Below are 26,518 nucleotides of genomic sequence, written 5' to 3'. Positions count from 1 at the left end.
ACAAGAAGTCTGGTAATCCTAAAGCTCTATTCAATACAATCAACTCTGTCCTGCATCCCACCACATCAGTCATATCTGAGACTGCCCCACACATGCCTGAGGATTTTCAAAAATTCTTTACTGAAAAAATTAATGATATCCGAGCACATATCCCGCTCCCATCCCAAGACCCCTCTGAACCACCTACATGTTCGTTCCTTTTTTCAGAATTTAAACCGGTTTCATTATCCCATCTCACTGATATAATAATGCACATGAAACCAACTACGTGCCCCTTGGATATGTTACCTACACCATTTCTCAGAGATGTGCTGAAGACAGTCGGCCCCAACATCCTTGCTATTGTAAATGGCAGTATTTCATATGGAACTGTTCCTGACTTGTTTAAACAAGCTGTTGTCCAGCCGCTTCTAAAAAAACCTGGTTTAGATCCGTCAGTTCTTGGCAATTTTAGACCAATCTCTAAGTTGCCATTTTTGTCTAAGTCTCTTGAGAAGATTGTCCTCCACCAATTATCCTCATTCTTAGACACGCATAATATTCTGGACAAATATCAGTCTGGTTTCAGGGCCTTCCACAGCACAGAGTCTGCTCTACTGAAGGTGTTCAATGATGTGCTTCTAGCTGCTGACTCTGGAAAAAGTACAGTTTTAATCCTTTTAGACCTGAGCGCAGCATTTGACACTGTCGACCACACAATCCTATTGAACCATCTAAAGACGTGTCGGCATTAAAGGTTCTGCTCTAAAATGGTTTGCCTCTTACCTAGAGAGCAGAACATATTCTGTGATGCTGGGTAACAAATACTCTTCCCCAGCTACACTAACCTGTGGAATACCTCAGGGCTCTATTCTGGGTCCGGTCTTATTCTCCTTATACATGCTCCCATTAGGCTCCATTTTTCAGAACCACCAGATCCCTTACCACTCTTATGCAGACGATACACAGTTCTACCTTTCTCTAAAACCAGGTGCTGATAGTACGCTGCAGAAAGTCTCAGAGTGTCTTAGCGACATACATTGCTGGATGTCTCTGAACCTTCTCAAACTAAATCATGACAAAACCGACATTATAATCTTCGGTAAGCAGGACTCTATTAGCCTCATAAGAAACAATCTGGGCCCATTATCAGCTAATGTGCATCCCCATGTAAAAAATCTTGGTTTCATTTTTGATTCCACTCTCAAGCTGGACAAGCAAATAAATTCAGTTGTTCGTGGCAGTTTTTTCCAACTCAGGAGCGTTTCTAAACTCAAAAATATCCTGTCATCTAAAGACCTGGAAACTGTTATCCATGCCTTCATATCGTCACGTCTTGACTACTGTAACTCTCTCTATTTAGGTATTTGTCACTCAAGCCTGTCACGCCTGCAACTTGTTCAGAATGCAGCCGCAAGGCTTCTGACGGGCACTAGAAAGAGAGAGAATATTACCCCGGTACTTGCATCACTACACTGGCTACCAGTTAAATATAGAATTGATTTTAAGGTTTTATTATTTGTTTTTAAAGCCCTCCATGGTTTGGCTCCAGGTTACATTTTAGATCTTCTTAGCCTGCACTTGCCCACTCGATCTCTGCGCTCCTCCAGTCAGATGGTTTTATCAGTTCCCAGCTCAAATCTAGAGGTGACAGGGCTTTCTCCATTGCCGCCCCGAGACTCTGGAATAGTCTCCCCCCCTTCATAAAATTCTCTCCATCCTTGGAAATCTTTAAATCAAATCTCAAGACCCACTTATTTTCCAAGGCTTTGGGATCTCGCTGATATTACATGTCTTACAAAGTTTTCTTTCTATTTTAATTCTTTTATTATATTATTCCTCTGTTCAGCACTTTGGCCGGCACTTGATGTCTTTTAAATGTGCTATACAAATAAAGTTGACTTGACTTGACTTGAGGAGAGATCTTTGTGTCTTCCTCTGGGAAGCGTTGTCTTCAGCCGAAAGCTGTTCCCTCTTTATTCCACTGGAATAATTTTTCAAAAAAGACGGAGCGACCCGGAGTTTGGGAGCGCCGGCCTCGACCTGTTGATACCGTGGCTATGGCAACCGTAGATTACAACACAGAGGATGAAAACAATGTGTCTGACATGCCCATTACTGGTTGTACTTAGTCTGCTCCAGCCTCCATTCCCCTGAGTGAAGACCACGACTATGCACCAAGTCCTTTGATTGTGACCGCATTAAATATGAAACTATGTCACGGGAGATTGAGGAGTTTAGACGGCAGCTTGAGTCGTATCATTTGACGCAGGGATTTGTACTGCAGCGATTTGCTCCATCACCTGAGGACATTCGGTACTATACAAGGTAAGAAATCCTGAAGTTTTCAACTAGTGACCCATGGCCTTAATAACATTACCACACAGATATGCATTTTAACACGAGGCTGGAGTTGGAGTTTTTGTTTGGAGTTTTTGTTTCTAGCCTCATCACTTTAACAATATTAATGTAACTTACCTCTGATCTGTATTAAATTGACCAATAGAAAGTTGTAATGTCATCTGAAATTTACCAATAGCTGCAGATAAAAACACTATATTAACATCCACCATTTAAATGCAGATTTCTGTCATATGAGCATTTGATGGTCTTTTGGAATCTAATCCAAGAGGCAACAAGCAGGATGGTGAGGGTCACCAGTGGTCAGTAGAGCCTTTCCACCAGCACATCCACCGAGAGCCCTGTAAACAGACCAACTGTAAGTTCTACACAACCTGCTTGATCTGTGTGTGTTGCACATTTTTGTGAATGCAGCAATTTTTTTTCTCTTCCAGAAATTGTTGCCAATTGATGAGCTCTTCTTTTTCCTGAATTATCTGGCAACTGGCTGTACACAAAGGGAGCTTTGTCACAAGTTTAACATCCACAGAGCTACAGTGTGTACAATACTTATGTCATGGTCCAACTTTTTGTACACTTTGCTTGGATCTGTCTCCATCTGGATGGCACCTGGCAGAGTGAGAGCAAACTGCCCCACGGATTTCAGTGTGACTTACCCAGGTCATTCTGGACTGTACTGAAATGAGGTGCCAAACACCCTCCTCCCTTCTGCTCCAGAGCGAGGTAATTTCAACTTACAAGTCGCACTGCACTTTCAAAGCGCTTATTGGCATGTCCCCCCATGGAGCATTGACATTTGTCTCAGCACTTTTTGAAGGCTCCATCAGTGACAAGGAGATTTTCCGTCACTCTGGCATCACCTCCCTCCTGACGCCTGAGATGGATATAATGGTGGACAAAGGGTTTCTGGTAGATGAGCTAGTGCCTGGGAAAGTCCATCGCCCAGCCTTTTTGTCCAAGCAAGCTCAAATGTCAGAGTTGGATGTCCTTAGAACCCAGTCCATTGCACGTCTGAGGGTCCACGTGAAGAGGCTCATCAGGATGGTTAAAGAAAACAAACCTTTTGACACTGTCATCCCTCTCTCCATTTCTGGGAGTATAAACCAAATTTTTACTGTTGCATGTCTCCTCACAAATTATCAATACGGACCAATGGTCCATAAATGGGTGGTTGATTAAAAGTTTGAAATGTGTGTAGTGTATTTAGTGGGAGAAGTAGCCAGTTTTGGGAGAATACTTCCCAGATAGCAAGGAGACATTGAACAGATGTTGTATTTTCCATCTGAACCATCAGAATCGTCAGGCTTGAAATGTCAACACAAAACCAATGTTGAAACAACATTGAAATACTGATGAAACCTGACACTGACATTGAAATAACATTGATTCACTGTTGTTCTGTTATCGTTGATTGTTGATCTACAGTATTTATAGTTGACAAGGTGACAACAATCACGTTGAAAAACCATTGATTTATGGTTGAGCGGAAATTAAAGCTGCTACCACTTGGACTATTCCATAGCCCCCCCCTCACAGTGGTACATCCCTTCAGGTAACCATTGTCTTGTACAGTAGAGCGGGACATTAGATTTACTCTCAGCGGAATTGACCGGAGAAGGCGTCAGTTCATGCACTGCACTGGCCTGCACCCTGATTAATATAAGGTAAGAATGAATGACTTTTGTTCTATTCATTATTTCCATGGTTGCATTTGAATAATAGTAAAAAACAAACAAACTTGTTAATGTAAAGTTTCGGAAAAAATGTGGGAGCCCAAAATTGTGTCTACTTTCATCTTACAATCCGGCAACAAATAAATTGCACTGCGAACAAAGTCAACAAAGAAAACATTTTCGTTTCATACTTTTCCGTTATATTCCCTTACAAAGCTAGCTTTAACGCTTCGAGGGTTCCTTTGTTCTTGCCGTCGCCTCGGCGCTTGACCCAGACTTTCGCTCTGTAGTTGCTTTTTAGCATAGTACTACAAAAAATTGTAAATCTGTGATATATGATTGATAAACGTAAAGGTAACTGTATAAATGTGTTCAATGACTTTGTTACTTTTAATGATTGGAGAGCACCCGCTTCGATTCGCACTCAATTCAAACTTTACGTTGCACGCTCACCTAACTTTACGTTGCACGCTCACCTAACTTTACGTTGCATGCTCACCTAACTTTACGTTGCACGCTCACCTACCTTGCGTTTGCACCTTTTGTCCACACGTAAACTGCGTTTTATTATTTATTTATTAGTTTTTCGCCTCTCACTGCTTAAGCCATCAATCTTTCTGGAATTGTTTTTTTTAAACAGATGCGACCTCACAAAAGATATTAGCTATGCTGTCAGACCTGACGACAGCTGTTAACGAACTCCGTGAGGAGGTCAGAGCCATCCGCCATCCCTGCTGCAATGAATCGGTAGATGCTGGGGTATTGCCTCTGGATTTGCCCTTGCACAACATTGAGGAGCTAAACAATGCAGAGGCAGCTCTTCAATCATAAGAGGCAAATAAGGCAATGGTAAGTATATAAAGGTTATGTACACTTTGTAACTATAAAGTGTAATAGCTGTCAGATGTGATTTAAATACATAACAACGGCCTGTTGATTAAACACACAAGCACTTGCATACACATTTAAGACATGAGACACGCTAATTCCATCTCTTAAAATGTGTCTATAGGTGAGACGCTTTGCCTTGATTGGAGGGACCACACTGGAGGTGCGAGTCCGCCGTGTAATGGCTTATGCCATTACAAACGAGCTGGCCTCGGTACTCAACTGGGCAGGGAAAAAAACCAAGGACCAGACAAAGCAAAAAATGGCATTTAAAGATACAGCGCTCTGCAAATGCATATATGGTGGTAAGTTTTACAGTTTTTTTGCTATATTACTTTGTCTTTCTTAATAACAAGACTTTCATGTCCGGTTAATCTGGAGATGGAGTCTTTGGTCTTTGGCTTGTTTAATCCTCGGGTTGTAGTTGTACAGCCCGAGGACCCCATGTTTATTTTGTTTTAAAGGATACACGGCACACCATGCTAAGACTTATCACTTTTTCCGCTCATAGCTCTTTGGGAATCAAATGCGGCAGTTTGCAGATTTACGCCTGGTGACTTTCATGTTTATCAGCCTAGGAGTTTACATACTTTCTCCCCGCTGAAGACAGTTAACAAGAACTTATTCATGTGCTCTAATTCACTTTTTTTGTTTGTGTGTGTGTATTTTTTTCCTAGATGGCCTGACGCAGCAGTTAGGGGCAAACTCTATGTCCGAGTTTGTCTTTGCACAAGCAGTGCAGAAATGGCTCCGATACACCCCAGATCGTTTGGGTGGTGCAGGACGCACGTCATGCATCCCCATCCCAGAGTAAAAAATTACAAACTTCTGTGAAACATATAAATGTAAATAGCAAACTGTCTTTTAATAAAGTATTTAGCAAACGAAACATGCCTATTGACCTTTTTTTGTTTATTTTTTTTCTCTGTTACATCACATGCAATGCTTTCTTATTTTAGGATATTAATATTGACATGATACATTGTGAGACATTTGTTGTTGTTTTTTTTATAAAGGGTGTCCAGTTTGAGGAATAAGTACAATTATGTGTTTAGGTGGTTTAAGTATTGATGGAAACATGCAGTAGTTTAGTATTGGTTAAAATACCTATAAAGAAAGGTAGATTTCCAGTCATGATTTAACTGTTGTTTTAATAAAAAGCAACTGTGCGAAAGAGGTGGAAAATCAACACCATAGCTCAACATTGTTTCAATATCAGAATCTGACATTGTTTCAATGTCAGGTTTCAACATTGATTCAACATCAAAACCTGACGTTGTTTCAACATTAAAAAAGGGTGCAAGAGTGACGTTAGGTCAACGTCACACTTCAACGTTGATTCAATGACGTCGCCTGATATTGACTCAACGTTGTTTCAATGTTTCCTTGGTATCTGGGTTTACAATTGTATTTAGTTACTGAATACTTAATTCTTGCCTTTAAATGTATTTTGTAGCACATTCCATTACTTTGTCTAGTCAGAATACTGTATTCTGAATACTTTCAATATCTTTAGAATATTGTTATTATTTTAAATTCATGTATTTAGTTACTCTCCAAGAATGTAAGTAGCAAATTTGTTACTTAAGTAAAATTGATAAACAGCTAACACACCCCCTTTCCTGGATAAAGTTCAATAATAAATCACTTGATGTTTTACTGTTACGCTGCAAATAAAACTGCCTTACTTGTCTATTGCACTGCTCTGTGTGCTTCTCATTGACTGCAATAGATTTTCTAAAGATACTTAATAGTCTTTCTCTGGGATTCTGAAAATAAAAAACACAGATTTCAAATGATCAACTGTATTTGACATACTTTGAGTTTTATAACAGTAAAGATATCAAATTCTTTTCTACCAAAAAAACCCCATGGTTTGAACACAAACACTGCTGATATTAATGCAAAACAAAAGTCGTCTGTGTGAACTCTTCACCAAACCTACTTTTACCAACAGCTTTCTATTTCGATCAAAACAAAACAACAAGCAAATAATACAATGGCCCTTGCCCACCATGTAAGTTTATGACATTAAAGTCAGGAATGACAAGCTGCCCATTTATGATACTGCAAGGTATTTGTCCATGTACACGTGAAAATAGAACATATCTATCTTAGGCTTCATTGTCTCCATCAAACCCTCATCCCTCTGTATTCTTTGTATGAAGACATCTTCTTGAGTGGAGACTACAAAATCGCACTAACTCATACCTGTAGTTATCAGCTGGCCCTGAACTTGCCAATAATAGGCATGTGTTGGATTAAGCTGCAATGTCCCTCTGATGACCTTGAGGTAAGGTGCATCTACATAACTTTTAATGTTTGGACATTTCATTTCTACAAGGGCCAAACGGAGGTTGCTCCAAGGGGTCGAAAATGATACCATCGGGTGATGCACCAATCCACGGTGCATCTGGGTGCACCACAAATCCACATTTGTAGTGGTTCACTCATTTTATCTGACAGTATTCCCAGATCGCATCTGCCTCTAACTCTAAACCCCTCTTCATAGGGCCTGTCTGGTGAGTACCTTTTAAGATGCGTTCAGCCAGCAGCTCTTCAGAGGTTTCCTCACATGACAGATCTCTCTAAAACGAGATGCAGTCACTCGTGGTCTCCGTACATTATACCAATCGGCACACTCACTCTGCTCTTGCGTAGCACATTCTATGCTCTGGGACATTTCTAGCGTCACCTCCAGACTTTTCATGTGCAGCTGTTGCTTCCTGGAACAGACAAACATGGACTCTGATGGTTTCAGTCTGTAGTCCTGCAGTGGCAATGATGGTGGCGGTGGAGCATTATGAAGAGTCTGCGCTTTCTCTTTGGATGGTTGCTGATAAGAAAGTGGACTTCCTTGTTGCACCTTGACAAAACGTGACTCCACAAGTGGGATATCGTCACTTATTCCCATGGTACAAATCATAGGCCGGTCAGCATCAGAGAAGGTTTGGTACACTTCAGATACTCGTAGAACCGAGAGGTGAGGAAGGTCCCCCTAAAGGCCTTTGTACAGTTTGCTCCTGGATGTTACAGAAAACACACAAACACAAACATTTTAAATCTAAGGGAAATCTACTACAATTACAGGTACAATAATATATATATATATAAATATATATATATATATATATATATATATATATATATATATATATATACAGTGGGACAAAAAAGTATTTAGTCAGCCACCGATTGTGCAAGTTCCCCCACTTAAAATGATGACAGAGGTCAGTAATTTGCACCAGAGGTACACTTCAACTGTGAGAGACAGAATGTGAAAAAAAAATCCATGAATTCACATGGTAGGATTTGTAAAGAAATTATTCGTAAATCAGGGTGGAAAATAAGTATTTGGTCAATAACAAAAATACAATTCAATACTTTGTAACATAACCTTTGTTGGCAATAACAGAGGTCAAACGTTTACTATAGGTCTTTACCAGGTTTGCACACACAGTAGCTGGTATTTTGGCCCATTCCTCCATGCAGATCTTCTCAAGAGCAGTGATGTTTTGGGGCTGTCGCCGAGCAACACGGACTTTCAACTCCCGCCACAGATTTTCTATGGGGTTGAGGTCTGGAGACTGGCTAGGCCACTCCAGGACTTTCAAATGCTTCTTACGGAGCCACTCCTTTGTTGCCCGGGCGGTGTGTTTTGGATCATTGTCATGTTGGAAGACCCAGCCTCGTTTCATCTTCAAAGTTCTCACTGATGGAAGGAGGTTTTGGCTCAAAATCTCACGATACTTGGCCCCATTCATTCTGTCCTTAACACGGATCAGTCGTCCTGTCCCCTTGGCAGAAAAACAGCCCCATAGCATGATGTTTCCACCCCCATGCTTCACAGTAGGTATGGTGTTCTTGGGATGCAACTCAGTATTCTTCTTCCTCCAAACACGACGAGTTGAGTTTATACCAAAAAGTTCTACTTTGGTTTCATCTGACCACATGACATTCTCCCAATCCTCTGCTGTATCATCCATGTGCTCTCTGGCAAACTTCAGACGGGCCTGGACATGCACTGGCTTCAGCAGCGGAACACGTCTGGCACTGCGGGATTTGATTCCCTGCCGTTGTAGTGTGTTACTGATGGTGACCTTTGTTACTTTGGTCCCAGCTCTCTGCAGGTCATTCACCAGGTCCCCCCGTGTGGTTCTGGGATCTTTGCTCACCGTTCTCATGATCATTTTGACCCCACAGGATGAGATCTTGCGTGGAGCCCCAGATCGAGGGAGATTATCAATGGTCTTGTATATCTTCCATTTTCTGATGATTGCTCCCACAGTTGATTTTTTCACACCAAGCTGCTTGCCTATTGTAGATTCACTCTTCCCAGTCTGGTGCAGGTCTACAATTCTTTTCCTGGTGTCCTTCGAAAGCTCTTTGGTCTTGGCCATGACGGAGTTTGGAGTCTGACTGGTTGAGGCTGTGGACAGGTGTCTTTTATACAGATGATGAGGTCAAACAGGTGCCATTCATACAGGTAACGAGTGGGGGACAGAAAAGCTTCTTACAGAAGACGTTACAGGTCTGTGAGAGCCAGGGATTTTCCTTGTTTGAGGTGACCAAATACTTATTTTCCACCCTGATTTACGAATAAATTCTTTACAAATCGTACCATGTGAATTCATGGATTTTTTTTTTTCACATTCTGTCTCTCACAGTTGAAGTGTACCTCTGGTGCAAATTACTGACCTCTGTCATCATTTTAAGTGGGGGAACTTGCACAATCGGTGGCTGACTAAATACTTTTTTGCCCCACTGTATATATGTGTGTATATATACATATAAAAAAAAAACACCCAGCACGCCCCTGTGGGCGGTTTATCCTTCAAGCTCGGGTCCTCTACCAGAGTCCTGGGAGCTTGAGGGTCCTGCGCAGTATCTTAGCTGTTCCCAGGACTGCGCTCTTCTGGACAGAGATCTCGGATGTTATTCCCGGGATCTGCTGGAGCCACTCGCCTAGCTTGGGAGTCACCGCACCTAGTGCTCCGATTACCACGGGGACCACCGTTACCTTCACCCTCCACATCCTCTCGAGCTCTTCTCTGAGCCCTTGGTATTTCTCCAGCTTCTCGTGTTCCTTCTTCCTGATATTGCTGTCATTCGGAACCGCTACATCGATCACTACGGCCGTCTTCTTCTGTTTGTCTACCACCACTATGTCCGGTTGGTTAGCCACCACCATTTTGTCCGTCTGTATCTGGAAGTCCCACAGGATCTTAGCTCTGTCATTCTCCACCACCCTTGGGGGCATTTCCCATTTTGACCTCGGGACTTCCAGGTTAAACTCGGCACAGATGTTCCTGTACACTATTCCGGCCACTTGGTTATGGCGTTCCATGTATGCCTTGCCTGCTAGCATCTTGCACCCTGCTGTTATGTGCTGGATTGTCTCTGGGGCATCTTTACACAGCTGGGGTCTTGCCTGGTGTGATAGACCCCAGCCTCTATGGATCTTGTACTCAGAGCTTGTGCTGCCATGATTAGTGCCTCTGTGCTATCTTTCAGTCCAGCCACTGGTAGGATTTCTGGATATCAGCCACCTCCTCTTTTTTCTTGGGTTTCTGCTTCCCCAGGTATTCACTGAGCACACTGTCAGTTGGGGCCATCTTCGTGATGTATTCTTGGATGTTTGTTGTCTCATCCTGGGTCGGGCCCTGGTGCTGTCCAACTCTTCATACTGGAGACCCTTTCTTGGATATCTGCCACTGTGATGGTTACTGGACCCTGTTCAGGGAGGTCGCTATGGTCTGCTCTCAGATCCACTAGCCACTGATCGCAATCCATTCGATCCGGCATTGCCGGAATGGATTGCGTCCTTCTCCCATATGTTCTTCCAGTATTGCTCCGTCTCCAGCCTTGGTGGTGCTGTTCTCTTATTATTGTTCCCTTGCCACTGAGAGTACACCTTTACTGGTTCTGTGGAGAACAGCTGGTTTATTCTCTTGCCTTCTATCTCTCTGGTGTACCTCCTCAAGCGCCTGGCCAAGGCTGTGAGTCTTTGCTTGGCAGTTTCCAAGGCCTCAGGTATGGACAGCTTGCTGTATTTCTTATGCACCTTCTTTGTCACACCTTCTGCAACTCGTTAGTTGGCTAACCTCCCTCTGTGCTACTTTGATCTTGCCCTCTAGCCTCCTTCTCCATGGAGGGTACTGCCCCTTGTTCAACTTGTGGCCAAGCATCTCACTGATCACTGCTGCCGTATTGTAGATCAGCTTGTTAGTGTCGGTAATCGTGGTTGTAGGTATTGTCCGTAGTGTTGCATTAACATCCTCTAGCAGACCTTCTGAGGGTACTTCACGTAATCTTGGCTTGGTAACCGGCTTCGGGGGATCCAGGTTTCAAGCTTGGCCATGATCCTATATTTCAGGTCAGTTCCTCTCGCACTCAACGATCCTTCTCCTACCGCACTTGGGGCTTTGTACCCAATCTCGTCCTGACTCCTCCTTGCTGTAGCATTTATGTTGTACCTCGTCAATCTCTAGCTGTGAAAGCAGTCCCTTCTTTCGAATGTTGGAACACTGAGCTACTAGTTGTTTCACCGTCATTGTGGATGTTGGGTATCGAAGAATCCATAGGTCCCTCATCCTATTCATGTAGCCCCATCCGCCGGGGTTACTTGTGTAGTAGCATTCCAACATCAATCTTGCCCACCGATGCCTTCCAGTAGACCACTTCTCGTCAGGGTGCCCTGGTTCCTCAACACTTGAAGCGGACCTTGTTGATCCGGGCGACGTCCGAGCCGGCATGCCTTCATATTTATCTGTCTCGCTCATGTCTGCGGTAGGCTCGCTTAGCATAGGGGGTCTAGCCTTAGGACCCTTACTGGATACAGACGCCCCAGGCAGGAATGCGATCCTCTGCTCCAAAGGCGTGTAGTCTAACCACTACGCTATCCACCATAACTCTGGGCTTATGCCACTGTTGTTCACCTTCAGTGCAGCTCAATATCGGGGGAATGACTTGGACTTTCAACTGTGAATAGTGTGCAGATTGAAACAGAAGAGCAACACAATGGTTGCACAGAGCTTTTCCAGCCTTGCACGTGCAGGAGAAATGCAGCAGTTGCACCTGCAGCGAATCTTTGTGGACCACCTACAAAGTACAATATTTCAATGTATTTAATGTCCTCAATTAATATCCTTAGAAAGTATTATCCATATTTGCCCGATGCATTTATTTCTGAACACCTCCCTGATATGACAGCCTGACATGATCCTATGATACATTATGCACTATATACACTAAACACAATTTCACACTGCCTCTTTTTCATGATCATACGCTGAGTTTGTGAGATTTCTCTGTTTTCCTCATAGACCTGAAGCACTCTGCCCTGACCACCACCTCTCCTGAGCCCTGATCTTTGTCAGACACTGCAGAAAAACAACAATTTCAGTAAAGTTAGTAATAGAATAACGTGTCAGTTGGTAAGTATAAGCATAGAAACTGTAACAGAAACATATATATACCCTTGAAGCAGACATTCTCATAAAAAAAATCAAATGATAAGTTTTGATGTTTGATGACTGTAGATTGATTGGTTAAACAGGCAAATGTTCAGCATGCAAACTACGGGTGAACAATAGTGATGCCAGATGCTTCCCCCATTATGTCAATATTAGCGAGCACAGTTAAATACACACATACACAGCATGTCAACAAAACGTGAAAAAGCCCTATATAAAAATAAATAAATGAATGATTGCTGTTAAGGGTCTCTACATATTAGTATTTCCGAAGGATATGTTGTGACTTACCTTCAAAATTATACAGATACTGACAAATATAAAATTTGAATCCCTTTTCTCTTTTGTTCTGAGGTGCTGGAGAAAAAATATCGACAAGTTGATGAACATCATTTACAGATATATTGGGTAAATGACCAAGACATCTATAGAAATTTAAATCGCTGCTTAATTCATTCATTTGGTTAACTTGTTTAGGACCGTAAACAAGGCGCGAATAGGACACCAGAAACAAAGCTCCCCACAGGAGTTTCTGCACCAGAAGTAGCATTTGCTAATGTGCACATAGTCTATTCACATCATCCTCAGATGAAGCACAGAGACTCTGGACTTTTACATAATGATGTTATATTCAGTCCTGTAGAAAGTTACATATTTAAAATATATATTATCCTTTCTGGTTACTCTGGTATGAAGGACTCTGAATGACTTCATGGTAAAGAACAAAATATTGGCAAAACACAGTGTGTGTGAATTCCAGATTAAAGTTTTTAGTTCAACATACAAGTGACGACCTTTGACCTTCATCAGGTTTTATTTACTTGTGTCAGAGAAAATCTCACTTCATGCAGCTGACTACATTCAGTGTTTAAAACAGAAGCTGTGCAGGTCTGAGATCAGCAACTTTCTGAAACACCAAACTGAGTTAATATTTATGCTCCTATAGTGACACAGTTACATGGATGTTTAATCCCTTTGAGTTTTTGTCTTTAACTTTATCAATAAAACAGCTGCAGCTTCCACTGACAAAGAGTGAACATGTAGGATGATGTGTGTGATGTCACTGGGTGGTGCTGAGGGCAGCTCCTAAAATCACAAAGAGAACAGAATCATCACAAACTGTGAAAGTTTATCCATCAAACCTGAAGTAAAGCTGACTCTTCTCTGTCCTCACACACTTCAGGATCTGAAGTTCTACAGTTCTGCTGACAGCTGATAGTATGTATGTGATATGTTTATTGATTAGCATTCAAATATCTCAGTGAAGACAGAACAAAGATTTACCACAAAGCAAGAAAGCATGAGACAAGGCTAATCAAAAGGTACTGGCTGAAGCATTTGCTTATTACGCCAACCCTTTTAACAAAAGATCTTTTAGCATGCAGCTCCTGTACACAGGGCTCGAAGCAAATAATAAAATTCAATTCAATTCAATTTCATTTATATAGCGCCAAATCACAACAAATGTCGCCTCAAGGCGCTTCATAGATACAGAGAGAAAAGCCCAACAATCATATGACCCCCTATGAGCAAGCACTTTGGCAACAGTGGGAAGGAAAAACTCCCTTTTAACAGGAAGAAACCTCCGGCAGAACCAGGCTCAGGGAGGGGCGGCCATCTGCTGCGACCGTTTGGGGTGAGAGAAGGCAAACAAAGCAAAAACAAAACAAACAAACAAACAAACAAGAAAAAACAAAAAAACAAAAAACTTTCCACCTTAGTAAGTAACTACATCAAAGCAAAAGAATCAAGAGGTTTGATAGAGGATAGATGAGCTGTTTGTTAAAAAAGACAAAGTCTTATATACTAACACATTATCCAGTATAATATTTACCTTTGAGTCATTGGTGCTTTTTAAATGGAGACCTCAAAGATGAGATGATGAGCAAGTTTCCAGTCCTGGTTCAGTCTGCTGAGTATTTGACAACATATATTATTTATCTCTAAGGATGGAAGATGTACAGAGTACTGCACATGTAACTTTGTGAACAAGACTCATTAAGAATAAATCAGACTGATCTTTAACCTGAATATTTCAAACAAATTCAGTAGAGAAAAATCTATAAATAAATAAACAGTCTGGAACAAAATCCCAGAAACTTCCTGGGATTAAATGACTAAGATTCAATTTGAGGAAATGTGAAGTTATGTGAGTTAAAACTTGTGAACGAGAGTGTTTTACATGGAATCACTTTTTCTGCTGTTAAATCTGTGTGTTTGATCCAGTCAGACTCTGATTCTTCTTCAGCAGCGATGCTGCAAATGAAATTAAGCAGCCAAAGCTGCTCAAATGTGATTGGTCAGGAAACACAAACAGAAAACAGAAATCTTGTCCTGTGATTCCAGATTTGACATATTCAGATACAAAATCTGTTTTTTTCTATCAGAGAGAAAAGACGGTGACAGAAAGATGAGGCACCGTGACTGATTCATCCTCTATAAACATCAACAGGAAACTGATGGAAATCTGTCCAACAACATCAGCGTCCTAATGAGCCGCTGCTAGAAGGACAAAATCCTGACCTGACATCAGTCCAAGTGTCTGGTTAAATGTACTGAAAGGTGTTAAACAACAAGTGCTGCTGGAAGAGTTTTCATGAAGAGAACATTAACACTGTGAATGAGGGATGGACTTTGATTCAGTTTGACACAATCTGTTTTTCTTTCACTTTGAATAAATGTTTTTGTGGGACTGAGGATACATTTGTTTCCATTTGGAAGTTTGATGTCATCTGTTCCTCTTGTTTCTGTCTTAAAACAGGATGAAAAATCTGTTCAAAACAGAAATAAATAGAATTGAATTTCTGACAGCAGTAAATAAAAATCGTCCCTGAGCTCAGTATGTTTGTGACTCTGAGATGGAGGTGAAACATGTGAAGCTGGGCTGTGGTTTACTGCTCTCTTCCTGTCACAGACACTGTTTGACATCTGTTCATCTGTTGGTTTTTGTTCAGGCTGCAGGGATCATTTCTCACTGTGGGGATCTCTATACCAACAGGAGCAGTAGTAGGTGGCTGAATGATCGACTTTAACTTTCTTAATTTCTAACTCCCAGCCTTTATTTGTATTTACAGAAGAGAAGTCATCTTTCTGAGGATGACCATAACCTGAATAAACAACTCTGCCATCATCAGTATCAATGCGTAGAATAACTTTGAATGTTTCTTTTTCTTTCTTCTGGTACCAGAGCACAGAGCTGTCATCACACTTATTAATCCCTCCACAGCTGAAGGAGACACTTTCTCCAACTCTCCTGGTCAATGTTAAATCGTCCTGAATCAGCTGTTCTGCTGCCATGGTAACCAGTGCTGTAGAGACACAGACAGATAGATGAAGGTTAGTGTGACAGTGTTTGTTACAGGTTGACTTTGTTGGCTCCTGATTGGCTGGAAACACTCACCTGAACACAGACAGCACAGAGCAGCAGCTGGGAGGAAAAGCATTTTGTGCAGTGGTGTTTCCTCTGGTGAACCTGGGGAGAAGTGGCGCTCTGATGCAGCTGAGGCCAAACAAGGACGAGCTGCGAGATCAGACGAGGGCCACGTGGTTTCTAACAGGTCCTCAAAGCTCCCATCAGCCCCTGCGGCCCACAGATAAGACTGCTGCTGCTGATTGACAGCTCAGCTGAAGCTGCTGTGGTTTCATCGTCTTCATTTCAATCTGACAGCAGATCCAAAAATCTGGGTCACATGATGCACAAACACTCAGAAACATTCATGTTGCTGTGAATTTAGTAACACACACTGTTATCTGTGGTTTAACAGCTGTGATGAAAACACTAAATATACAAACTAAATATAACTAAACTATAAATAAATAGAAAAATAAAAATAATAATATGGTTCAATATTTTAAAAGTTCATAAATTGCACACAAAGTAGTTAAAAAAACAAAATCATATATAACAACATTTAGAGTAAAAATCTTCTTTGAAACAAACACATGTGGTTCTGTTGTGTGTTTAAAATATGTGCACACTGTGCTTCTTTCCCACATCTTCTAATGTGTTTTGTTCCAAGTTGGTTTCAGACTGAAGGATTCATTAAAGCCTTTTTAAGAATCATTCAAATGATGATCATCAATTCTAATATCTATAAACAGTAATAAAAACAGGGCTGTGTTTCACGTCAGCTTCATTTATTTGTAGCCATGGTTAGATTTCATTTGCAGTAGGCAGTCATCCACCTTTACACACACATTTACACAACAGTACAAAAGTACTTTTTGATTCATGAAAGAGAAATAAGACAAATGTTGCCTTTGTATCATCTCTGATATCGAAGGTCTCATTTGAAGATGTGAGTGAAGGACACAAATCTTTTGATCTGGTGTTGTTCTACATTTTAGGACTAAAAGACAGAAGGAAGAAAGTGAAAGTGACTGTGCGAGGGGTTGAAGTCATGAAGTCAAGTGGAGGCCGCTGACTGCTGTTACTTTCTGCTGTACAGCTTAAACAGGGACTCACAGTCAGCCTGCTAGAACATTTGGATGAAGAGAAAAAGGAGGAAAAAGACTTTGAGGGAAAAATCCAATAAGATCAGCATGTTTTTAATGTGGGAATACAACAGTTTCCTCCACCATGACACACACTGGAGCCTCTTTTTGCTCACAGCTTCACTGTTTGTCTCAAAGTTCAGTTTGGAGGCCAAAATTGTTGCAACACATTTGTAAGTTTGCACTAATTTCACTGTGTGACCCTTAATGGATGTAATCAAAGAATCAGTCAGTGAAATATGAAGCTGTGCTGTAAGTTTGGAGGAGAAAAGTGTCTCAGTGACTTTAATGAGGTGAACACATGAATACAGAGCACTGACTGACACGTACAGACTCCTTTAATGAGTCGCACACATTTTTGTGACTTCATTAAATGTCAAAAATGACACAACAACCTGCGAGCACATTATTGTCTGTTTGCTGTTTGTGTGCTTTGTTTCCTGTTATGATAGCAGGCATACAGCCATGTTCTCAATGTCTCAGCTATCATTGATTATTTCTGCTTTTCCTCTTCTATTAGGCACTTCAACTCAATGAATGACACACAGAAAGATTTCATGACTGTGTTCTTCAAAATAAGGACAATATGTTATCTGCATCTGAATGACTCATGTTGCCTTGTTTCTACTTTGTTTGCATATTTCTGCTTGTTGGAAACGATTTTCTGAATCATTCAGTAGTTTTTGTAATAATAAGGACATTTAGCAACACTTCAAAATGATTCTCCAACATTTGCTGTTCAGACTTGATCTGTTCTTACGTGTGTGATATCCAGAATGAAAAACTCAGCTCAGCTAATAAAATGGGAGCTGAGCAGACTGCAGGGGCTTCATGGTCTCTCCTTTGAGTCCATGAAAGTTCATTTGTCAGCTCTGAGTTGAGGATTTGAGCTGTTTCTCTCACAGGTGAAGAACACAGATGCTTCCTGGAATCATTCTTGAAGCAGAGTTCATGCTTGTAACTGTCATTGTGTTATTAAAGTGAAAAGCCACAGCTAACGGTGTGGAGGCTGCAGAGCAGAAAGCCACACAGCCCGTCTGCTGCAGGAAGTTTGGATACAGTCAGTTTGTGCTTCACTCACACGGCTTGTTGTTCATCACACAATGAAAGTAGAATCAAAGTCTTCATCTTGAAATCTTTATTATTCACACAAACACAACTACACTGTTTGACATTTGAAAATCAAACAAAAACAAATCAAACTGAAAACTTGTGATAAAAATATTCCTGATGATTTTTGTTACTACAATAAAAGTCACAATAAGTACAAAAAGAATTCTAACTCAGAGCAACAATACATGTAAAGATGGATTTATTTCAGATGATCTTCTAACTGTTGAAGAAAAAGGCAAAATAAGCACAACACATCATAACTAACATTTGTGAACACTGATCAAAGTGATGAATGAGATGAATTGATGAGATCTGATGGTGAGAAAAGGCGAGCAGGAAACAGTCAGTCAGCATGTGTTGGTGGGGGGTGGAAGAGTGTTAATGGGAGAGCTGGAAGCTCTGAAACAGAAAAGGAGTCAAATGTTTGGAGCTGCAGTGAGAAATGTCAGTCCTCTGCTGCTCTGCTCTCTTTGACAGCATCTCCACATGAAGCTGAATCACTGCTCAACACAGTCACCAAGCCTTCATTACCTTGTTGTGTTTGGGCCTCCACTGTGCCCCCCTCGTGCTTCACCCAGCAGCTGTATTTATATGTGTCAGAATCGCTCCCATCAACCATCCTGATGGCAATGGTGCGTCCCGACTCTCTGAGCTCCAGCTGCTCTCCCTCAGCAGGGGGCAGCTCCTCCGCTTCTCCGCCGTTCTTCTTCTGTCTTTTCCAGGAGAACTGGACCAGAGGAGGAAACATGGCTGAGGCCACACACAGCAGGGAGCTGTTCCCCTCCAGGTGGGCTCTGGATGCTGCTGGGTACACGCTCACCACGGGCTTCACTACCTGCTCATCTGAAGTTTGACAGCAGCAACAAGCAGCACAGACACACATTCACACAGTCAGCAGCAGCTTCCAGCACTGCACTGCATTCAGTCTGATCCTGGAAACTACATGGACTCTGATCACTAAACTACTCATCAATACAGCACAAAGTTCACTACATACACTGGATTCAGCTTCATATCAAACACAGTCATCACCTCATGTCATCATGGCTCACATGACGAACACTCAGCATGATTTTAAAGTAAAATTAAATTAAATTCAGTTTAATTCGTCATGTGTTTGTTTGTAATTGTTTTATACATGTACAAGATGGGTATGTATACTTGTACCCAGAATTTAACAACTATAAAGTTGTAGCATGCCAGACCATCTTGATTGAATGTAACTTTGCTCCACACAAGTTTTATGGTAGACATATTCATATTGGTATCTAATAAATGATTAATTCTTAGATTTTATTGAACGTTAATTTATAAATTGTTTCTGTCTTTATGTGTTTGTTTCAGATTATGCAAGATGAAATTATTCAGTCAGCAAGACACTTGCTGCAGTTGCTGACATCATCCAACCGAACTGCTGCTGTGATGAATCATAATACAAGGTTTACTTTAGCAAGACTTATGAGTTAATGCTACATTTAACTAAATTGTTATATATTTTTTGTGTCCAATATTGTCTCCATATGATTTTGTTTTTTGCAACATCTTGCAGAGAACAGAGTCAAGGTGGCCAGGGTACCAGCTTGGTCAACCCTGAAAGACCATCCGTTCATCAAGAAATGACCAGGTGAAAAAGTCATAAACTAAACACTCTGCATGGAATTTAGGATTCAACTTTATATCTTACCTGCTCTACACTCAGGGCTTGAATTACAACAACAGTCAATCACATAAAAAATATACTTTTGGTAGTTCTGTGTCTCTGTCTCTCTCCTCCAAACCCAGATGGCTGCTGGTACTGAACCGGGTTCTGGTTCTGCTGGAGGTTTCTTCTTGTTAAAGGGGAGTTTTTCCTCTGCACTGTCACTTCATGCTGCTCAGTGTGAGGGATTGTTGAGGTTGAGTCCATATGTCCTGGGAACAACTGCTGGGCAATGACACCATGCAATCTTCTGGGATTCCTTAGAAAACCTGTGAACTGCACTTGTCCTTGGTCTTCACAGCTCACCTTTCTACTGTTTATTGAATCAAAATGCTCCAGTGACGTGGATTCTACATGTAACTGATGTGATGTTCTATGAAGTGGTTTTAATAAAAAAAAGGCAAAAATTAGTTTGTTTCTTTATTCAACTTTTGAACAGTGATACTCAGTCAGTACATATTCAGTAAATGCAAATTATTTACACTGCAGTGCACTACAGGCACAAATCTAGACCCCTAGATAAAACATTATGGCATTATAGCAGTGACAACTCCTCCACAGTAGCAGGTGGATTTTTCTTTTTTGAGGACGGCTCCTTTTACCTGTCACTACAGATGGTCTGTTTATGTTTTGATCAAGAGCCTTTTTTGGGCAGCTGAAGAGGAGAAGTCTATCTTATGGCCAACCTCTGGCTGTATCTTGGTCACATTACCCAGCAAAGCCCAGTATGCAGGTTCATCTGTAACAGTCCTTGTGCCACAGATCAACACTGTTGCTTCTACATTAAACAGAAGAGCAGTGACGTGGGTGCAGGTCTCCACGACTCCGGCCTTACAGTTGCAGTGGGCGGCTTCAACCTTCCCTGTGATGCTCACAGTGACCCATGGCTGCAATGCTGGTTCATTCAGTCTTTGAGAGTGCAGGACCTGAAACACACACAAAGTTAATTTAAAGATAAGAACTATGAGCCAAGGCCGACATAAATGTGTTTAATCTACTTTATCATAAATGTAACAAAGTGTTTAGAAAGTTAGCACATACATGTAATTTTTCATTTCTTTATGTGTCCATCTATAGATCGCTGCATGTTATAGTGTAAATCTGCCTGTTCTCTGTCAGAAACCTGCCTGCAGAAAATGAACCTAAAGGATGTAATGCAAGGATGTCATCACTTTAGAGATGGAGAAAGCATAAAGTGACAATTATGAATCACTTAATATGATAAGGAGATTCTGCAGGTCATTAATCAATGTATAAAATTAAAATAAAATGTATTTTTAGTGACACAAGATACAAATATGGAAGCAAGATGTATAATCACTCAGTTTGGGGAAATTGTGGGTAGCCTGCAAGGGCCTCAACTTCTCCATTCTCACAATGTGCAAGAAATGGGCACAGCTGATCTTCAACAGTGGAACATCGGCCAGTTACTTCCAACTTTAACGCAGCTTGTAGTCTTGGAGAGCAGCACGCCAAAACTGCATGCACAACTTCTGCTAACAGTGGAAACGGATTGAGAAATCCATGCAAACAGATTCATAAACCGAAAGAATATTATTTTACAGGATTAATTATCATATCAGCCGCTGGCTGATCACAAACCCTGAGGGTGTATACGAGAAGCAGAAGAAGCAGAGGGAATATCCCGTTTAAGTTTAGATAGTATTTGTAAAGATACTGACCATATCCTTTTCTGAAAGTGTGGATATAATGGATGGGGTAAGGTACTGGCATGCTACAACTTTATAGTTGTTAAATTCTGGGTACAAGTATACATACCCATCTTGTACATGTTTTTTAATATTATTATTATTATTATTATTATTATTATCATTATCCTACCCAATTACATGTTTCTTTTAATCAGAGTATGCTGTTTTAATGACTTTACAATATCATTTACATTGTGTTCCTTACATTTTCCCTAATTGTATGTTATATTAATCCTATATTTCCGTTTTAATATTTCTAATGTTTGCCTTGTTTTCTTCACTGTCTGGTCTGCCTCTGTCTCGCCTGTATGGATGCATTTACACCTAAATGTCCCCAACAAAGGATGTTTTAATTCACCACTATTCCAGTGAAACACGAGTCTCCCATCTTCCTGCTACCGGTCTCGAGTTTTTGTTCACCAAAGCACACACCAACTTCATACTGACGGACAGATCACTGCCCTTTTGCCGCCTAGTCTGACCGTGTTTTGTGGCTTTGGTTCACTTCACCTCACTCTTCCCCTTTCTTGTCATTAAATCAGGCAGTTCTGCAACCATGGCAGCCATTCACTCTATGGCTTTATTCATGGTGTATTTTACCCCTTCACCAAAGGTCGTTCTCGTTTCCAACATTATATTTGCAGTGTTCGTCTATCTATCAATATCTGCGGAGTATTTTTTTTTTAACGAGTATCCTATTTTCTAAAGCACAGCATGTAAAGGGTAGCTCGGTTAGCAGGATGCTAGCATGTAGCGCTTAGTGAGACACGCCTCAGACGAGATGAGCAAAGACCCCGTCTGTGTACTTTATACGTGAACAACGGATTTAAATAAAATTAACGTTTCAAAAGACAAACTTGAAGATAAAAAACAATATACTTACCGGAGAACCGCCAGGGTTGGCTGCTTCCATCTTGGCGCTCCTAAATTCAAAACTGCCTCTGCAGACAGGCAGGGGAGGCGTGGAAATTGTCTTTGAGTTAGTCAAACGTTTTCCTTAGTTCGAGTAGATGATAAAATAAAATAAAAATAAATGGGATTTTAAGTAGGCCTAGGCGTTCTGTAATGATCTCTATTTAGGAGAAAAACTTAATCACTCACCTTTAAACTGCTCTCTTTTAGGAGACACACTGCTGGCTAACGGTGTCATGTGATCAAACAGCGTAATTTAATTGGCTGAGAGCCGCTCGACTCGATCTAGTGCTGATTGCTCTGGCTTGGGTCAAAAGTTCATCACTTTTGCAGTTGAATTTTTGCAGGTGAATTTTTGAAGGTGAATTTTTGCAGGTGAATTTTTGCAGGTGAATATTTTTGCAGGGAAATTTGGAGGATAAAAATTCAGTGTTATAAATTCATGTCTAAAAATACTTGAATTCTGATGATACTATATTTCTTCCATAATTTAGTGATTTTCCAATAAATGAAAACCCAGAGATCATCCACATTATTATTTTTTAGGATTTGAAGAAATTGGTGATGATAAATAATAATGAAAAAAAAAATGATGTGGCACAAACATATAATTACATTTTGGTTCATGGTGTTAATATATTTTTTCAATTTTATAGTTTAACATGACCAAATAAAATAACTGTATGAAGGATGTGACAATTAGGAAGAGCCTGCTCCGGTACCGTACCTCAGCCTTCATTAGAGAAGTTTAAATGATTTATTACTAAATATTAGACTTAACAGTTAAAGTGAGTTAAGTGCTAGAAAAGATCTCTTGGTAGTTGTTGTGTATTGTTTCAATGATTTTTCATCAAAACAGCGCAAATGTGAAATTTGCTATTTAGAATGAGAGGAAGTTATCTTTGAATATATTTGATAAGTGATTGTACAACCATGACAAATGTGAAGCAAATATATCCAAAGATAGCAGAGACAGCTGGTTTGCTGAACAGTTGTTTTAAAAAAGTAGATAAAGAAATAAAAAGAATTAATAGTGAGCTGGTGAGCAGTGAAACATACACATGAGCAGAAATTACTTTGCACTTTTAAAGGTGCAACTATTATAGCAACATAATCTGTATATTTCCATTTATTCACAGGGAAGTTTGGATAATAATGATTATGAATGACAGAATAGTTTAAATTTCCTGTATAAATAGATAAAAATTAAATTCTGTTATTACGATGCACATATAAAACTGCAGACGATTTGTGATAAATCATGGTAGATATGTGCAGTACATACTGTGTATGTGTATATGAGTGGTTAATGCTTATGGTCCATGTAGTTTCCAGGATTGGGCTGAAAGCCGTGCTGGAAGCTGCTGCTGACGGTGTGAATGTGTCTGTGCTGCTTGTTGCTGTTAAACTTTAGATAAGCCAACAGTGAAGCCCGAGGTGACCGCTTACAACGCAGCAAACAGCACCAGCCTCGGGGGGAGGAGCGCCCTGGTGTGTCAGGCCTCAGGAATGATTCCTCCTCTGGTCCAGTTCTCCTGGAAAAGAGAGAAGAACGGCCGGCTGGAGGATCTGCCCCCTGCTGAGGTGGAGCAGCTGGAAATCAAAGAGCCGGGACGCATCACTTCCATCACGGTGCTCGATCAGGGTGATATCTACTCATATAAATACCTCTGTGAAGTCAACCATGAGAAAGGCAAAGTGACCGGCCAAAACAAAATAGGTAACTAACACTTCATGACTGAGTGATTCAACAGTCAGAGAATATTCAGAGAGCAGAGGAGAAGGTCACTGACATGACTTTGTTAATTCTTTCCTTTTCTTTTACAGAGATCAGAGGACCTTCTCCTCCCCCACCGCCTCCCCCACGCTGGTTTAAAGAGAGGCTGCTGTGTCTGATGTACACAGTGCTGATAGCGAAGAGTCTGGCGTACTTCTGTGGACTCTCTCTGCTCGCGATCACGAGAAAGAAGGGACGTTCAACCAACAGCACACCTGCTAACTGACTGTCTTTAAACAGCTTTTATCTCTCAATTACATCTGTTAAAACTATATATACATGATGAATTTATGCTACTGACAGACTTGAAATGTTCACTGTCAGCAATACTTTGCATTTGAGTGACATATTCCTTCAAAATGAATGTGATTTATTGTAGATAATTAGAGTTTTGTACACAGTTGTCCTCACGAGAAACTTCCTGTCATCTATCGCACACATGAAACAGAAGCTGTTGTTAATTTGTAAAAACAAAAACACTTTGCTTGTGTTTGCAGTTCAACAGCTTGCTGTGTTTTATAGACGGCAACAAACTGTGCCAAGGAAAACACATCGGTACAAAATGATTGTTCGATACATACATGAAGCTTTTGGAAAAGAACAGAAAATCATAATGTCAAAATAAAAGAGAACCCCGTCTCACGCAGAGATAACACCTGTTATATCACCATTTTTTAAAAAACGTTTTTTTAAAGCCTAAAATGTATATAATTTATCAAAAACATGATTTGGGAGAACAGTTCTCACAAAAGAAGCTTTTGGTAATTTTGTCATTCATATTTTAAATATTGTTTTATTAATAATACTTTTTTGTTACTGTAAGAAAAAACATCTGCTTTTTTATTCTTTTCAGCTTTTAGCTGTTACAGATTCACTTTTATGAGTGTCTGTTTGAATTTTATAGTGTCAAATTTTAATAAATCTATTTCTGCACCAGACTTTCTTCAAGAAGAAATTATTTGAAATATCGTTTTTCATTTTTTATGTCTTCTGTAGCAAAGTAAGCTTGCAAAAATAATTATTGTGGAGTAATTCCCTATGAAAAATATATGAAAAGCTTTATAGTTTGTTGTAAACACCAGTAAAATATTTCTTTAGAATCAGATTTTGATACTTTTGACTTAACCGAATATAATAACTGATTCATAGAGAAATAAAATGGCCAAAAATAAACAGGAAGCTAAATTTATTTTACTTTATTTATTTTTTTTCCTGTCCCATTTGGTTCTTTTTCATCAGAATTATTGTCTAAAGGCGAAGAAAGATGCCCAACGGACTTACTTTACCAAATGGACCATCCCAGCCTTGCCGTAATGGTCTATTTGATTCATCTTTTATCATTTATTTTATTTATTATTTTTTATTTTCACTTGCTAGATACGGGACAGACTTGAATGAGGAAAAGAAAAGGGAGAAAGTAAGAGGGAAAAAAATTTGAGTCTGTAATACTTGTTAATAAAGTTTTTCATATACAGTTTATTCATGATTCCTATGCAGTTTCTCTGAGTTTGCTTTAATGTGGCAGAAACATCAGTAACAGTGAACAGAAAATTATTAACCCACATCTAACAAAAACAGTTCTTTAAGTACAAAAATATTTTATTTACTGTAAAAAGCAAATTGAGAACTCACTTAAGTTTTTTCAATTAGATTAACCTTTAGATCAAGGGGGTCAAACATGAGGCCCGGGGGCCAGAATTGGACTTATTTAGACTAACCAGAAAAACATTTTTTATTTTTCCTCTAAAATTTAAATTTACAATTTTAAGTTAAGAAATAACACTTTCAAGTAGTGAAAATATTATACAGAAAATAAACCGTCCAAATCTGTAATCTGGTTCAAATAATAAATAATAAATCTTCAAGCATGAATTCAAAAACAGATTTTACAGACTTAATCTGAACTGTTCAAATAACTCGAGTTTATTTATGCAACGCCGTTTCACAGCAGTGATCTCGAGACAAAAGGCTGCTGGAGGGAGAAGTCATGACTGAGCACAACACATCCTGAGTCAACAAACCATAAATATGATAGATATCTTAATTTATTTCATGATAATTTAACTTCTAGGTAATTCATATTCTCAGTATTCGACTATATTCAGATCATAGCCCTCTAGTATGTACGGCGGGCTTGTTGGTTTCGTATCACTTGGTCAAAAACAACTGAAAGTGGGTCATTAATATTGTTTGTTTGAGTGTAACTCTGAGTGGGTGGAGGGGGCTCAGTGGAAAAAGGAGCTCTTACATGTGAATCTGTTGTCAGTGCATCAGCACTTCCTTCCTCGTGCAGCAGATGGGCTGTGTGGGTTTCGACGCTGCAGCCGCCACACCGTTAGCTGCGGTTTTTCACTTTAATGACATGTTGACAGTTACACGCACTGGTTAAAGAACGATTCCAGGAAGTCGGTCTGATTTCAGCTGCGCCTGCAATG

The 26,518-nt window shown here is 40.2% G+C and overlaps 2 protein-coding genes, 1 long non-coding RNA gene and 2 pseudogenes across 3 annotated transcripts; 3 read left to right on the top strand and 2 right to left on the bottom strand.

The window, feature by feature from the left end:
- Positions 1–2,623: 2,623 nt before the first annotated feature.
- LOC146496957 (uncharacterized) lies at positions 2,624–3,751 on the top strand (annotated as a pseudogene).
- A 2,175-nt stretch (positions 3,752–5,926) lies between these two features.
- Positions 5,927–11,656, bottom strand: LOC146496956 (uncharacterized; annotated as a pseudogene).
- Positions 11,657–15,670: 4,014 nt separating this feature from the next.
- On the bottom strand, positions 15,671–19,090 carry LOC146496955 (uncharacterized). Its single transcript, XM_085141042.1, has 2 exons — positions 18,515–19,090; positions 15,671–18,382 (listed from the first exon to the last, which is right to left on the bottom strand). The coding sequence occupies exons 1-2, from the start codon at positions 18,864–18,866 to the stop codon at positions 18,327–18,329; spliced, it is 408 nt and encodes a 135-aa protein (XP_084997168.1). The 5' UTR covers positions 18,867–19,090; the 3' UTR covers positions 15,671–18,326.
- Positions 19,091–19,126: 36 nt separating this feature from the next.
- On the top strand, positions 19,127–21,028 carry LOC146496954 (uncharacterized). Its single transcript, XR_014870770.1, has 3 exons — positions 19,127–19,422; positions 19,533–19,607; positions 19,766–21,028. It is a non-coding gene; the product is annotated as an uncharacterized LOC146496954 (long non-coding RNA).
- A 2,457-nt stretch (positions 21,029–23,485) lies between these two features.
- On the top strand, positions 23,486–25,048 carry LOC146496953 (uncharacterized). The gene is made up of 2 exons (XM_085141045.1): positions 23,486–24,026; positions 24,134–25,048. The coding sequence occupies exons 1-2, from the start codon at positions 23,816–23,818 to the stop codon at positions 24,307–24,309; spliced, it is 387 nt and encodes a 128-aa protein (XP_084997171.1). The 5' UTR covers positions 23,486–23,815; the 3' UTR covers positions 24,310–25,048.
- Positions 25,049–26,518: the final 1,470 nt, after the last annotated feature.

This window comes from Neolamprologus multifasciatus, chromosome 18 (genome assembly GCF_963576455.1).
Source record: "Neolamprologus multifasciatus chromosome 18, fNeoMul1.2, whole genome shotgun sequence".
Taxonomy (NCBI): Eukaryota; Metazoa; Chordata; class Actinopteri; order Cichliformes; family Cichlidae; genus Neolamprologus; species Neolamprologus multifasciatus.
The sequence above is the reverse complement of the archived record's forward strand: the minus strand, read 5'-3'. Positions and strand labels throughout refer to the sequence as shown.